The sequence below is a fragment of the Ascaphus truei genome, chromosome 2 (genome assembly GCF_040206685.1).
Source record: "Ascaphus truei isolate aAscTru1 chromosome 2, aAscTru1.hap1, whole genome shotgun sequence".
Classification (NCBI taxonomy): domain Eukaryota; kingdom Metazoa; phylum Chordata; class Amphibia; order Anura; family Ascaphidae; genus Ascaphus; species Ascaphus truei.
Genome location: NC_134484.1, coordinates 127,127,094 through 127,144,238, shown reverse-complemented (window position 1 = coordinate 127,144,238; position 17,145 = coordinate 127,127,094). Strand labels below are relative to the sequence as shown.

The following is a 17,145-nucleotide window of genomic DNA, read 5'->3' as shown; positions in this document are numbered from 1 at the left end:
GCCATTCTGGTGGGATCTCCCCAGACGGTGGATCCTGGATGTCGTGACGGAACTCGATGGATCCTTTTCGAAGCAGTTGCAGATCCGAGCACTGGAGTGCTCGGCAGGTACTCTAACTCTGCAAGTGCACCAACAGTTCCCTTAGTTAGTGACTGCGCAGTCACCCTTATTAGGTTCTCCCAAAAAGGGAGAGGACATATTGTGTGGGGATTGTTGGACACTGGGTGGGGTCACCCGGTGTTGAGGGAAGCGTCCTGCGAGGCGCATTAGCTAGTGTCTCCTCCAGAGAGGGACACCTGTTATGCTACATGGTTATATGGTTCATGTGTCCTTAAGTAAACGGTATTGGTTATCATACTTAAGGTGTGTGAGTATTTGTATGTGTACTGCGAGGAACAATTCCTGCTCTGCTAGGAACCATCGCAGGTGGAGGCGCTGCACCGAGTACAAGATTACTCTTGATATAATTGCCCCTGGTTCCCCGTGGCGGAACACTGGAAATCCTCCCAGGGGAGGTCTGTACGCCGCACAGCCGTAGAGCAAGAACTTCAAAGAAGGCTGATCAGTGATTCATAAAAAACTTTAATGAAACAAAGTGCAAACGGATCCTCTTGACGCGTTTCGGCCCGTCAGGCCTTTGTCAAAAGGCCTTCCGCCTTCCCCGTGGTGGAAGCTCAGCCCTCCTGTGAGCCAAGCAGGTAAAGCACCACACCTGGTAACACTGTATGTTCTCTGCACCCATACTATATCTGCGATTTGGGGGGGGGATACCCGTTACATTAAAAAACATTTACTAAGCATCAATACACCCCCCTCGTACCCGCCATAATGTAAAACCATTATTTATTTTTTAACATACTGGGTTAGTACCCCAGGCCTACAGTAGTCCCCGGTGGGACCGATGGGTGTCCGCAGGCCCCACAGTGCACCAGAGGGGGGTGCCCACAGGGTCTGGGGGTCTCCGGGTGGTTCCCACTAGGCAACATGGGCCTCCAGGTGGTCCCCGCGGGTCACTGTGGGTCCCAAATGGGGTCCACAGGTGGGCCTGCGGGGGTCTGGGGCCCTCGGGTTGTCCCTGCGGGTCCGTGGGGCCCCCACAGCTGTGGGGCCCCCGGTTATTCCCCGCAGGTGTTCTCCGTGGGTCCACAGGTGGTACCCGTGGGCGTCCGGGGGTCCTTAGGTGGTCTCCATAGGTCCCCGCAGACCTAAGGTACCAACCTGTATGTTAACAAATAAACATGGTCTACATTTCAATCAATAAAACACATACAGTACAGTAATGTGCAAAATAACTATTATCCAGATATGGATAATAGATTATTTGCCCATTATTAAACACAACATTAGCCAGCATAAATAAAATAAATAAAAAAAGTTCTACTTACCACAGCAGTATGCTGGCCGTCCTCCTCATGATACAGCAGGTCCTATCCTCCGTTGGCAGAAAGCATACATACATAATAAATACATTCTAATGGCCCCTAACCCCTTAATCACATTAGCAGTCAATAACCGCTATAGTAATTACGGGGTTAACCCACCCTGCCCCACTACCCACCCGGGAGGCCTAAGCATCCACCACGGACCCACTATACCCACCCTGTACCCATTGAGTAGTATAGTGGTACATCATACCCATATAATAATATGGGCATGATAAGCCTCTATAGCACTCAATGGGCACCCTAATCAAAATACACGAATGCTCCAAACACATAATAATAAAACATTAGAAAACACCAAAAAAACACAATTCACTAAATAAAAACACTAGCCAGCTAATCCAATTAATACAAGCAATAACCAGATCAACAATTAATTAATTAAACCATTAACCAATCAAAAAAAATTAATAAAACAACTCGGAATTATTTAAAACAGTAACCAATCAAACCAATTAATTACTAAACCAACTCAAAATTAATAGTAACATTAACCAATAAAAACAATTAATTAATACAACATTAATGAATTAATTGAAAGATCAAACTACAAAGAAATAAATAAAAAAAATATCAGAAGCAACCATTAAACGCATTAGCCAACACCATTAATTAAAAACGAAAAACAATCGCCAACATTTTATTTCAATAAAGCAGAAAAATACCAAACAATGACATCCACATAATAAACTGAAATTGAAAAAAAAAAACAGCGGCAATACAAAGCTAGAAATGCCCCCAAAATATTGTCCTAATAATGTATTGATCTGTGCCCTAAAGTGGTACAGATTAATATATTATCAGTTAATGTGCCTCCCCCAAAAAATAAAAAAACACATCCAATGAAAAAAACTGTTAAAAAAGACATTTACAAACATTCAATATATTACTTAAAATTAGAAGTGCTGGCCCTCCGACTCCCGGGGAAACAGGAAGCTCACGTACCTTGAAGGCCTCAAACAGCATCCGATGCCATCTGCCATCAAGATCCGGTTCAGGTACCCAAATCTTTAATCAGCTTCTTCTGTTTTCATCTGTCACTATTTATTGATCTCCTTTATCTTCTGTCTTCATCTGTCAATCCATAAAGCCCCATGGTAGATCCCATCCGATGTTATCTCGTCGTCTTCTTGGGCTCAAATGAGGCGTCACAGCCTTAAATAGGGCTTGTGACGTCCCATTTTGCCTCAAACTGGTTTAACAGCCATCTAATTGGCTGTTAAAACCATGTGCCGACTTTAATTTTTTTTTTTTTTTTTAATAACGTCACTTAAAGGGAATGATGCCAGCCAATCAGAATGTTCTGGCAACTCCAGAGTTCCATCAAGCGTCAGGCACTTCCATGTCATTTGATTGTTCTTGAATCGATCACGACACGACTAGTGCCCGGATGCCGGAAACAGAAGTGAAGCTCCTTCCTGTAAGTGGTCTGCAGCCTACTCTGTCTCTAGAAAACTGTGTCCTAGCCCTAAGCTGTACCAGGTACGTCATAAGAGCACTCTAAAGCTTAAAAATCAATGACATTTTATGTAGTATTATTAGCATTAATTTGTAAAGCGCCAACATAATCTGCAGTGCGGGTTAATGGGGGTACAGAGATTTAATAATTACATAAACAGTTACATACAAATAAGGATAAACATGCACAAACAAATACAAAGTGTTACTTAGTAGACTGAAACAATGGTTGTTCCCAATGCCAGATTTACACATAAGCAAACTACGTTACAGCTTAGGGCCTCACAATATGAGGGGCCGCAAAAATAACAAAATGAATTTCAAGTGTGATCAAAATTGGATCATATGGGAAAAAGAAGAATCTCTATAAATATGGAAATTTTCATTCATGTATGACAAAAATGTACCAATTCTAATACCTACTACTAATGTACTAATGCTAATAAAAGTCTCCACGTTTATCGGCAGGCTTTACTTAACATCCAGTACAGAGGTAGAGCTGCCTTGTTGTATGGAGCCATGGACCGGGAGCAACCATATTAATCTATTTCTACATTTTGGGGCCTCTAAAATTTGACATAGCTTAGAGTCTCAGAAGGTCAAACTCCGGCCCTGGCTGCTCCTTACTACTAATACATATACATTTGCTTCAATTTACCTTGTTTCTTATAAGCCTTCTGGCTTTGGTGGTGTCTTTGTTTGTGTGTGTGTGTATGTGTGTGTGTGTGTGTGTGTGTGTGTGTGTGTGTGTGTGTGTGTGTGTGTGTGTGTGTGTGTGTGTGTGTGTGTGTGTGTGTGTGTGTGTGTGTGTGTGTGTGTGTACATAAACAAAAATAGATTTCAGTGATAATCCAGATGTTGATTGTGCAAATAATACAACATGCTACAATACATATAAATGAAAGTGTGTGCGAATGAGGTCCCACTCAGTATATAGTTGGCTCTAAATTGCCAATAGAGTATTACATTTTGAAGAAGGAATATTGTGGTAAGAGAGGTTAGCAGCTTCTAGTTTGGACAAAACCAAATCCAAGAAAGTAGATGCAAAAAAAAGAAATAGAAGCGCTTATCTCCAATTTACAGAAATACATTTCATACTGTAGATATAATATATGTGAACAATTGCAGACATATAAAATGGGCAAAAAATATTGTGGAACTGGGTGTGAACCTCAAGATAAACACAAATCATTAAAAAACGACCAGTCAGAGTTCCAAATGCCACTGGTGGTGGAAATGTAATAAAACATTTTTGTAACTCATGTATTGAATGTAAATATCTCCCACAGTGCTGGCAAGATGTAGTGTTATAAAATTTGGTCAATGATTGGTAATGGTAATACTCTCAGTCCATTCGGATAGGAGAGATGCAGGGGTCTAACCTTCAAAATAATGTCTCTACCCAAATGTAATCCTAAACATAAAGACACCACTTCTAGAGCTATTCTCTGGATAAGTAAAAAGGGAAATCCCTATATTGCAGACTTTTCTTGCTGAAAGGGAATGTGAAGGACATGTTACCTTCCGTTCAACCAACCTCGATACTGCGTGAATCGCGGGGTCCATGCTAACATAGCATCTTCCAGACATCTCATCTCCAGATCTGTAAAAGGGAAATCCCTTGTGTGCAGTCTCCTATTGCTTGGAGATAAGTGCCCAGACCAGCCTCAATACTGCATATTCGTCCAAGCTAGACTGGCGTCTTCCAGCAACTTGAAGAAAAGGTCATTCCCGGATGGGGGAGTCCTAGATGGTTTTATAGTGGCAGAATAGAAGAAGTAACGGCGGTCACTGCATGAATGGAATCTCCGCCAAAGTGAAGATAAAATCAATCTTTATTCAAGACGTGGTGCTGGACATCACATGGACATCACATAGATTCAATTCTCTGACGCGTTTCGTTATAAGCTCGAGGGGCTCCATAGAAATGAATTGAAGGAGCAACTAACTCCCCCAATACGAATGTAGCGGTAATTAGAAAGCAATCAGCATTAACACATGGTTAAAAAAAAGCAATATATATTAGACACCAAACTAATATTAAATTCTAAACATACATATATCTATATAAAGTACATAAGTATTGTGTAAGGTGGTCACATATTTTGAATAAAATAAAAAGAGAGACTTAGGGGGTTTAAAAAGCAGAAAAGCCCCAGAGGCGGTTTGGTTCCTATCGAAAAAGCATAAGAACAAAACACCACACTGAAGTAAATGTATTAGATAAACATTTTATAAAGTATTTGATGTATATTATTGCAATATTATATAGGGTAATTAATAGGGTTAAAATGAGACATGCCAGATCTATAAGAATAAAAGAAAATATAACTACAATATACCTAAACCAACCAGAGGCTGAAGATCCCAAAAATATATTTATATATTTCATCTTATACAATTGTGCTGATGTCAAGATGTTGATTTAACCAATGGGGGGTAAGTGAATTCAATTTAAAAATCCAGAAGAATTCTTGGCGACACAAAATGTTGAATCTGTCAGACCCTGGTGGTATATTAGGAATATGTTCCAAACCCATTATTTTCAGAGTGGTGCTGTCTTTAGCATGCACTTTGGAGAAATGTCTGGGGACTCCATGTGTAAGTACTGTACACCATTATTAATAGCGCTCCTGTTTTCCAAAAGATGAACACACAGAGGATGCTTAGTGCGACCCACATAATGGAGTCCACAGCTACACGTAATGAGATACATCACAAACTGTGTCCTGCATATAATGTGACCCTTTACCTGAAATATCTCACCATTTTTTGTACAGAAATGATTTTCAATATATATGTAGCACGTCTGACTGTTGCCGGAGCCGCCGCTGAAAAAAGCGTGGCTTTCGAGACAGTGTCTGCTGGGACAGCACTGTGGGTATGTCCTTGCTTCTGTATTCGCTTTCTCAAGGCTTAGTTAGTGTGAGGGGGGGTGAACCACACTATACAGAGGTCTCGGTGGCAATAGTATTCTAAGACAGTGGAAGCGCATTCATGAATATGCGCACAGGCATACATAAACCACACTGTCAATAGGAATCTATACACCACTGTATATTTACTCTGTGTATTTCAGCTAGCTCTTGTACCTTGGAGCAATTTAGCTGTTGTCAGGTGATCCTTGACTTATTACCCCACACACAGTGAGGTCCTATCGGATATACTGCGCTGACTAATTTATCTGCATACCACTATTGTGAGTGTAGCCTTGAGCTCCCGCAGCTCCTTGAGACCCCCCTCCCCTTGAGCAGCTCGATCGCGGGTGCCGAAAGACCCGACGGCTGCTTCCAAGGGTGGGGGCTGGAGCAGGGAGCAGCGCGGCTTCCCCTGCCTGCGGCCGGTTGCCGGGGACGCGATCGGGCCGTTGCTAAGGCCGCGATCGCGTCTCTAATGTCCCGGCGGCCGGTGAAGCAGGGCGCCACCATTGGGATGCGGGTTGCGCATGCGCAGGGACGCGTATGCGCAGAAAGATCCCCAAAGCCCCAGAGAGGTCGCGCATGCGCAGGACAGAGCCTAGAGAGTCGCGCGAGTGTAGGGAAAGTGCAGGAGAGGTTGCGGCGGCCATTAGGGGTTCGCGCAGGCGCAGGGAAGGCGCGCACGTGGCCCCAATGTATTTGCAGCCTCCACGGGACTACAACTCCCATGAGGCTTAGGGGCAAGCACACCAGGTGCCTCAGTGTGGCCAATGAGGGCCAAGGATCTCCAGAGGGAGAAAGTGGATACATTGTTTGGGCTGCAGCACGTTTGTCAGTTGGAGCTGGGGAGCTGTGAGGGAAGGAAGGGTGCAGAGAGCATGTGCAGCTCCTGCATCGAGTAAGGTCCCCCACATCCCAAGTAAGGCCCCAACTCCCCACCAGGTTAGTGGGTAAGTGCTGAGGGACGGCCCAAGACAGGGACGCTGCCCTTAGTTCGTGTGTGTGTGCTGTCTTGTCAGGATCACGCCTGGCAGGGCTGTGAGGCTTGACAAGAAGGCATAGTGCTAGTGTGCAGCAAGTTGCTGTACGCGTTCCAAAGTTTGCAGTGCGTAGCTGTTAGTGTTAGTGTTAGTGTTAGGGTTCAGTGAGTGTTAGGACTGTGATGAGTTAGGGGAGTGGGGCAGGTTATTACCCTGCAGGCCCTAGGAGTTTCCCCCAAGCCACCCCAGGTTGCGGTACATCAGGGACAGGCCCTAGGTTAGGGTTCCTGTCACTTTAGGGTTAGTTAGGGATAGACAGGGATAGCGGCGGTTGCTGTTCCCGTGATGCGGTTGGTGTTGCCGTGATTCGGTTGTGTTCCCGTGAAGCGGTGGGACCCTCGTTGGGGTTCCTGGAGAAGTACCTGGATAGGATCAGACGGATGCATCGCACGTCTGACCCTTTTAGAAGAGTGTTGCAGGCCCGAGCATCGGAGTGCTCGGAAGGTATTCAATATATATATGTGCACCAACAGGCCTAACACATTAATTAGTGACTGCGCAGTCACCCACGTTCTCTACTAGAGTGCGGGACATTGGGTGGGGATTCTCGGGACACTGGGTGGGATCACCTAGTGTTGGGGAAGCGTCCTGCGCGACGCAGTAAGTGTCTCCTCTAGAGAGGGACACAGGTTATGATGATATTGCGTGATCTGTTTTCTTGCATAACACAGTAAAGTTCCTAGTTAATATATATATCTGTGTGAGTATCGATTATTGTGATTGTCCTGCGAGGAACCACTTCCCCTATGGTGGAAGCCATCGCAGGTGGAGGCGCTGCATCGTTGGAAGTATCCCTAGTATAAATGCCCCAGGTTCCCCATGGCGGAAGCTCAGCCCTCCTGTGAGCCAACAGGTATAGCACCACACTGAGAAGTAGTCAGATACACCTACACACCCCAATCTCACTTAGGGTGGGGGTAAGAGGGCTACATGAGTATAAGTACATCTTCTCACGTTATTACTTTACATCTGTCTGACAAACAGGACAGGCTATCAGCTAGCTTTCCCCCTACACCAGTGTATACCTAATTACCACCATAAGGGATCACTGCATATCAGATCCCTGGGAACGTTTTGATCCAATAAACCTCATACGTCTCCCTAACTTTACCAACCCGGAGTATCTTATATACTCATCAGTAGGGTTTATATATATGTGTGTCAATTGATGTATTTTAACACCCATTATTTTAATCAGTATAGCATTAAAGATTATTTTTAATATACTTTCATTGCACATTTAGGGGATATTGAGTGCTTTCAGTGGGTTCTTGTTCTCTCTATGTATACCTACTACGCTACCCATTAGCACCTTATCCCATACACACTTACCTTATTCAGCTGTAGCGGGGTACTTCACTAACGGTCTAATACATCTGTATGAGGCACTTTAAACAAAAGGCAGGATGAGGCAAGGGTGCTCAGATGTTCGATCCAAAATAGTATTCTAGGAATAAGCATCACTGATGGGGCTTCCTAAAAAATGTATTTAAATATTGAGAGTTTGCACCACTATTGGGATCCTGATAAACATTGATATTTGAATAACATTTTGGAGGGCAAGCCTTGTCAGTGCCTGACATTTAAAGAATATTATTTCACTTAAGGCATGGTAAATAAGCCCCCAGTGTACTTTTATTTAACCAATATTTAATTACTATTTAAAAAGACTCTACAGTACCCTCTGCTTGCAATAGAAAACTACAACTCCCAGCATGCTGTGCTGTAAAAGGGAGCCCCTTTCAGTGCAGGAAGATTTGACTTCTGAGGGACAGAGCATCAGCAAATGAGACTGGACTTTTAGACAGGCAGGCTTAGTGAGGAGACCAGGAGGAGTCCCTGGCAGAGCACGCAGGGGCTGACTTGCGTGATTCTGAGAGATCTCAGGAGTGATTGTTAGTGGTCCACGGGCAGGCTACGTTCTGCAGGAGAGAGCGTGCCATGACTGAAGAGAGACAAGCTAACCTTGCGAGGCGGCCTAACGGATCATCTGAATGAGAACAGCACGGAGGAACGAGCACCATCAGAGGGGATCCTCAACGACGTTCATATAAAGTGGTACCAAAGCATGTTGCGAAGTACAGGTCTGCTGTGTTTCGCCGCCATCACACAGGCCTTGATACCCAGGATTGGGTGGCCAAAACAACAGACACTAACATACACCCGCACAGCGTTTAGTGGGGCATGATATGTTGATGTGTTATGTGTTCTGTTAAGAAACATAAGGTATCAGAGTGTCCATTGGTATTTTCTTTATAAATACGGTTATACTATCAACCTTAGTCTGTCTCCTGTTGTCTGACATAACGCCACTTGTGGCATATCACCTAAAAAAGGAGGACTTGGGCCCCCACCTCAGCAGTAGGTTTTAGGCTGAGCCAAATAAGAGAGGGTCACAATAAGTTAAGGAAGACACTAACTTCAATTAATCTTTATTTGCATACTTGTTTTGGAGGTTATAAAAGTGAAATCTGAAAAAAAATAGACGAAGGCAAATTCTGACATCAGTTAATTTCGATTTGTGTATTTTTTTTTGAGGTTAAACATTTGAAATCTGAAAACATAAATACATCTTTTCATATCTAGGTTTGATCCATCCATTTGGTGTGCTGTAGTTTCATGCTTCAGATGTTTTCCCCTTTTGACACTGGTGATTAGTGCTTAAAGGAAATGTTAAATGATTTCCTGTGCACCTAGTTAAAATTCTGCATGGTCACATGGACATCGGCTTAATCTGTTTTGTTGTTGTTTTTGTAAACAAAAAAACAACACTAGCGAAATTAGCTAACAGGAACTGTATGCAAATACCTCTGCAAGAGCTACTTATTTTTTCGTTTTGTGATTTGTAGTCAGTACTGACATGTTACAAGCAAGCCTTATGTGAATACAGATAAAATAAATTATTTTTGACTTGTGATAGGATCTGTTATTCAGATGTCTTGCTAGTTTTAGCACTGAACAAACACTGGAAATCTAATTAGAATGTTAATTAACTGGTATTTTTTTAGTCTAGGCAATTATAATTACAAGTTTACAATAGAGATGATGAATTGGGTGATGCGTAGACACTAAATAAAAAGGTTGCAGCTTGTTAGCAACCTACCATTAAAGATACTATCTAGCAAAGGCTGCAAATGTTTAGACTTAGATATTGACTTGGATACTGTATGTACACTTTGCAATACAAAAATGACTGTATTGGATTTCATTTTTTAGCAGTAGACAGTTACAATGCGACTATTTTGAGTTTCACAAATGCTGTGCAATTTGTCTCCACCAAAAAAGCCTGTTTTTTCAACATGTTTAAATACGACCGTTGCATGACCTAAACTAAACACAAAAACATATGAGAGAGAATTGGGCGTAAGCAAGACAAAAGATTGCTGTTTCGGTTAACAACACTATCTTTTCACCATGGTCAGGCCATCTAATTAATTCTGTGTATTGACATATGGTGTAAGGATTTATCAGACGCTTCATAATGTTGTTTGCTGCAAATTAGCAGGTCCTTACAACAAATTCCTTATTCTAGTAAAATGTTGTGTTTCTGGTTCAAGCAAGATATTTTTGCACAGCCACGTGAAAATCAGGACAGGGCTAAAAGCCACAACCCCTTAATGCGTCCACTCAAACCACCAATTTCTCTTCCCCAGCAGGTGGCTGGGTGCAACATAGCAAATTCAAAAAGTGTTTCTTTATTTCTTTTCAACTGAATGTTTGGCTCTGGTTAGCATTTTACTTCTCAATGCCTGATCCTCACAGGAAAGAATTGAGAAAAATAAACTGCATACAGAATGTGTTGTAGCGGTTGGTACTGACATACCAATTACCTCCTTTTCTATTAGAAGAGTTGCACACTTTAGGTTGTATGTTATTTTGGGTACTTCTCTTGGCATACCGTTTCCCTCATTTTATTTGGAGGCAGTTAGGGAGAAAGGGAGTTGTGTTAACATTATATTTTAAAAAGCCTGACCAGTTTATTTTTTCGATTTGTTTTTCAAATTTGCCTGGTTTTGATTTATCATGCCAGTTGTAAATTAAAGCAACTCGAGAAGCTTGCATACTTTTAAGACTAGCAAAGAGCTTGTACTAAAAAGTAGTACAAACTCCTATATTAAGTAGAAGAAAAAAAAAACACACCACATATTTTCTAGAAATTGGTCTTGATTGTTGTCTGGAAAGGATCATCAAATCTGTTATAAATGTAACCTATTTCAGTCATTTGCAAGCAATTAAGAAGTTGCTGGGACACAGCGATGCAGAACAAAGAAATCTGGTAAATTGCGCTCAGAAAACAACATTTAAAATAATGTTGGCATTTGCACCACTTTATCCATAAATACTGTTTCTGTAGTACTAATAAAATATGACCTAAATAGTGGTAGGGGTAGCAGATTGTGAAGGCAGCGTGGAGTGGGAAGATCTGTTTTTGCACTGAATGTTTGATTGACCTTCATTCATTGGTTGGGGAGGAGCCTTGTAACAATGCACAAACATGCAACATGCAATTAAATGGTTGGGAATGGTCATAAAATAAAGGAGACGGGAAAGATTGCGGGCCCTATGTGCTAAAATTTTATTTGAATTTTTTTGTGGCAAAATGTCAGAACTAAAAAGTAATGCAAGCCTTCCAAAAAAGTGCATTGTATGTATGAAGATTTCATACATATGATACATAATTTGTTTGAATTTTTTTTTGACACACCTCTCATCTTGAATACCCAATTGATACAATTACAAATGAAAAAAAGGCACAATCTGGGTTTCATTAGTAAACAAATGATTAGTGTAATGTTACTTATAAGTTATAATAGCCATACTTTGAAAATAGTACAATTTGTTAACCTATATAAATGAAATATCCATGCTGTGTCAACAGATTACACTCGCTCTTTTTAGGGTAAATGTCTAGTTGAATGATTTATTCAGAAATATTCTTTTGTAGTAAATATATTTTTTTTAGCTTGTTCTTGTATAGCAATGCTAGTTTTACGTAGCACTTTACAGAGACATTTTGCCTGCCCTGTGGAGCTTACAATCTATGTTTTTGGTGCCTGATGCACAGGGAGATAAAGTGACTTGACGACACGGGGAATGAACCAGGTTTCCCTGCAACAATCTCAGGGTCAGTCAGTGTCTTTACTCACTGAGCACCCCTTCTCCCATAATTTACATGTATATGCCAGCACGAATCATTTGTGTGCCACAGAAAAATCCTTTTTCTTTATTTTTATGACGCAGCTGGAGAAATGTGAGCATGGTACATAGGCGCACATAATATTAATGTGACATGCGCGAAAAAAGACATTAGCATTGCTTAGTACATAAACCCTTATATTTCAGTGGGAAAATTAGGCATTTGCATAGATTTTTTTAGTATCACCCCAAATCCACCCACTCATTCTTCTAAACTGCAGCAAAGCATATACCTGGTATAAAATCCCATCGCTGCCAAAGGGCCCTGCTGTGCATGGAGAAGAGACCTAATTTGTTTTAGTTATTGCAAAACACGTGTTGCAGTGCTGTTGGGGTTCATAAACACTTCATGTACTTGCCATTTTTTAAATTAAAGTAATTTAGCAAATGTCAGTGCTGATGAGTCAGTTTACTTAAGGGGTTAATAACACCAGAAGATGACCCCTGTGCTAATGTTTAAACCCTACAAGTATATGGGTTAACCCCAACATTTAATACATACTGTATGTTGAATTTGTACAGTATGAGCTCTCGGGATCACGTATTCTCCTGTGTTAAGGTAGCAGGAGGCCAGAATCAGTGCTTTGTCATTTTTTTGGTCTCCTAAAAAAACATTTTTAGTAACCTGCAAATGAATCTGCTTTATGTATAAATCATATGACAGGCTCCATATAATTAACCACTAGAGGGGCTTGCAATGCATAGCTAAAGTGGTTCATTTGGTGCTCCAATTGAAATGTTACAGTTGTGAAGAGCACCACTACTTTATTTTTCAATCCACTTACCTAAACGTCCTTTTTTTAGATACCCCCCCCCCCAAAAAAAACATGTCTACATAATGTGTCTCTACTGTACAGCATTAGTAATTAAAAAACCCTTTTATAATAATTGTATCCAAAGAGCTTTAACCACCTCATTGAAGGTGTTTTTTTCTGCATTGGCACCAATATTCCTTGACACTTGATTGTCAGAGGACGTCTTGGTATATTGCGAGTCCGCAAGGGATGGTGTGTGCACGTTACAGTTGTGTGTGTGTGTTGCCAGTGTGTAGAGATAGTGACAGGCGGGGAGGTGAGGAGGAGGGGCAGTGAAGCTGAAAGCCGCCCGGGATTCATCCAGCCAGCGCCTTGTATTGTTATCAGTCGCCTGAGGAAGGAGGAGGGAGCAAGAAAGGAAGGAAGAAAGGCAGAGGCAACCAGTCCGTGTGATGTTAGTGGGAAAGTGCTGTGCAGGAGCCTTGTGCATGTGAGAGCAGCGGCTCACACAGGGGGAAACTCACACAGGACTCAGCCAGGTCTGCGGCTGTCACCTGAACTCCCCCATCATCAAAAGACTCATTGTGACAGGGGGAGGTCACAGAAAATAATAACCATTCGCTGCATCTACCGACTGCTATTGTCGGGTTTCAGGATTGATTATTTATTTTTTTAAACTGCTGATTTTTTATTATTCTCTTTTAATTGCCATCATTATCTGATCCGGAATATACGGCGGGAGACAAAAGGAAGAGAGATCTCGGTGTCAGTGAATCACCCTGCGTGCCTCTGTGTTCAGACGGGGCAGAGAGTCCCCGTGATTACCCGGAGACAGCAGCACGCAGGCGGGGGGACTCCTCCCGGGGGGTGGGTGGGAGCTGCAGGAGGATCCTCTGGAAATCGCCCAGGCTTTGGGATTTGCACATCCTCCCGTGCCTCTTTTGCGGTTGATTTTTGCCTTCTGAATCTGCCGTTGTAAAAACAAAATCGCAGCAAAAACCCATCATCTGCCGTGGGTTGACTCTGTCTCTTTTTGTCTCTCTGTGTGTGTGGTATTCATCTCCCCCCGAAGCCGTCGTGCCCCCATCATTATCCTCACAACACCATGTGCCGGAGAGACCCAGGAGTGCGGTTCCTGCTACCGACCCTCCTCCGCATCCTATCGGCCCTGATTCTGCACCAGGTAATCGCTACACACACACAGCATCATTACAAGTGCCTGAGCTGCCGCTGCACAACTCCTAGTGGGTGCGCTGGGAAACTTGATGCAAATAAAGATGCTGCACATACATGTTTATTTTGGTCCATTGTTGCTGGCTACCCGCATCGGGTACGTGTCATTTGAAACCCTTTCTGCCACCGGGGCCTGAAAACTAGACAGCGCAAATCCACGCGTCCCAAGTCCCCCGTGGCAGCCAAGTGTCTCAATATGCCGGTTCTTGCTGTTGTGTTTATTCAATAGCCTATTTTATTTCCAGCTAGGTTTTTGTATTGCTGTTACCGTCGCACGTGTGTAATGTCCTGCCTAGGGTCGCCTGGGTGGTGGATACAGCTGCCTTGCCCTGTGCCCTGGGGGGAGGGAGATCGCGTGCGCCCGCGGGCTGGCGGGGACTCTTCCGAGGGACACAGCCGCCGGAGTGTAACGGTTTGGGAGGAGGCTGCTGCTGCTGCTGCAGGAGCTGGGTGCGCGCGTGCTCGGGGATTACTGGCCGCGAGGTCGGGTCCTGTCACTAACGGCCGAGGGGAGCACGAGGATGCAGATCCTCGGCCGTTATGCAGAGGAGGGCACCTGCAACCCTATCCATGTCTATCCATTTGAACCAGGCAGTTATAAAGGGCGCTGTAACTTAATCTAGTGAGCCCAACTGGTCCTCGTGGCCTTGAGTGGAGTGTCGCCTGTACCTTAACCCTAGCCCGGGTTGAAGAAGAATGGGTTAAAACGTCGCATTTTCTGCCCATGATGAACCTATGCCTGGTGACAGGCTGGGGGAGGGGGAATCACCTCGTGCAATGTGCAGAGAGAGAAACCCGAGCACTTGTTAAGTATCGGCTCGTACAGCCTCCCTCCCTCCCTGTGTCCCGAGCCTGTAGCAGGTGGCGCGGGAATGAAGCGCACGCAGCCCTGTGTTATTCCTCCCTGGCTGTTTATGTTAGCACAGGCAGCCTTCGGTATATGTGATACTCTCCCCATGGTCCCTCTTTGGTTGAGCACATGGTGAGTGGGTTAGATGCTTTTCTGGTTGTGTCTCCAGCCTCCCTGTACTGATTTACCAGATTGCAACATCAGGGTTGGACACACGCATCCTTGTTAATATAGAGCCAGGCAGTGACCATCCCACCCGAGGGTACAGGATCTGACTTTCCTTATTATTCTCCACAGGATGGAAGAGACTTCCTGAATCTCACTTTAACCCAGACATGCCCACCTGTCATGGACATCACAGGCAGCCTGACTGTTGCTCTCCACACACCCTCTGTGTGCCTGTTTAATTGCTGTAGTAAAATAGATGTGTTTCTTCTGCTCCATAATGTCCTGCCCGGGGGTAACCATACACCAGCAGTGCCCTTATGTCACCATGGGAGCCCCAGGCATTACAGCACAACCTCATTTTAGCCCCAGGGTTTGAGGTGGCATTTGGGAGCATCTTGGTACTGGCACCGTATGGAGTGGCTCAAATCCCAGGGAAGGAGGAAGGGCAGCCATCATACATGCAAATCCCTTCCCCCAAATGCTGCTCTGTGAGGGCGTGAAAATGGGTTAAAATGAAGGCTTCTGGCAACTGCTGCACAGATGGTGCAGATCAGCACAGCTTAATACTGTGTACGGTTTGCAGGGAGATCCTCAATCCGTCTCTAGCTCACGGACCCTCTTCAGTTAGTCTCTATCTCCCCATTGGTACCAAACCTTTGTTTAGTTATTTACTCTTGTACCTGCTTAAACATTGTACAGAGATGCCATTGTGCATAGGGGTTTCAAGCCAGTAATGGCCCCTTCTGCCTTCCTGGGTACGATCCATGCGGCCTCTCGCTTATTGAGGGGGTCTGATTGACAACTTCCCTCTGTGTGGGCGAACATGTTGTGCTGTAAAGCATTTCTTTGTGTGTTTTTCATGGCAACAGTGAGGTGTTGGGAGTGGTCTCCTTGGGACAATGAATTCCCCTCCCCCATCACCTGATTTATTATTTCTCACTTTTTTTTATACTCTGTATATGCGAGTGTTTCATTTTTTGTGTATTTCTCACTGCTTTTTGCATTTCTTCACTTTTTGTCTTGTATTTTTTTCTACCCTCTTTGTTTCTCATACCTTTTGTTTGCCTCCATCTATCTGTTTCTCTTTCTCTCCTTTCTCGCTCCTCTCTCTGTTTCCTTCCCTCATCCCTATTTCTTTTCAGTTTAGTTCTTTGCTGCTCTGCAGAGTTACTGTCCATGGTGTTTAAACCGGAGCCAGTCGAGCCGTAGGGATTACTTTACAGTCTGCCTCCAGGTTTTACACAGTCTGTAGCCCTAATTTGCTGACTGGCTTCCTGCTTTCATGCTCTAGTGTGTCTCTCAATAACGAAAATGCTATAGAAAAGTCCCTAAACTAACTCCTGTTTAGAAGAAGGGGAATATTTGAAGCTCACCCACTACCCTCTGTTTCCCGTTTTTGAGTAATACACTGACCCCAGAGGATACCCAAATAAACAGTGAGTAAACCAAGCCACTATAACCACATATTACTCAGTGGTAAGTCCCTAAACAAATACACTGACCCAATATATTTCCCAAACGAGAAGTGATCTCCCACTCTTTCTTGACTGCTGTACAGCACATATGAAGATTGTGCAGAGCACTGAACATATTTATCTGCTACATGTTTATCCACTGCTTTACAAGATATCCGATTGACTTAAGCTTTCTTTCTGTGTCGCTTTTTATCATATAATAAAATGTAGTGAAAAGTGCCCTGGGACAGCATTGTTTAATAAACTCATATTTCCTGGTCAGTCACAAAGGAAAGCTGCTGTATTGTATTTTTTTCTTAACTACCTCAACAGTTGAGACTGGACACCTCTTCCAAGTCACTGCTCTTCCTACAGAGAACTTCTGTCTGCCTAGTGTGGGAATTGGTTCATGTCTGAGTAATCCTACCCTGTGCTGAATAATGTTTGATTGTTTCCGCTTGAAAGAAAGGGGCTTTGCTCATGATGGGTGTTGTATTTAGCACACACACACAAATGTGTGTGTTTTGTTTGTGAATTGGGTAAAATTGACTTCTTCAATTTTATTTACCATCTGCAGCGAAATCTAGTGCATTGGGAGAGTTTTTAAGGGTTGAAAGAGTAAAATACATTT

The 17,145-nt window shown here is 43.4% G+C and overlaps 1 protein-coding gene across 3 annotated transcripts in view; it reads left to right on the top strand.

The window, feature by feature from the left end:
• Nucleotides 1-13,156: 13,156 nt before the first annotated feature.
• The window catches only part of CDH2 (cadherin 2), a 221,856-nt gene continuing 217,867 nt past the window's right edge, over nt 13,157-17,145 (top strand). The window contains exons 1-2 of one of the 3 annotated variants that reach the window (XM_075584835.1): nt 14,606-15,024; nt 15,190-16,496. Coding sequence is in view for 2 of the 3 variants with exons in the window: in XM_075584824.1 (XP_075440939.1) it covers nt 13,915-13,992 (78 nt within the window). In the remaining variant the exon portion in view is untranslated. Of the gene's footprint in view, nt 13,993-14,603; nt 15,025-15,189; nt 16,497-17,145 lie in introns of those variants that run through there. The other 2 variants (XM_075584824.1, XM_075584832.1) reach the window with 2 other exon arrangements.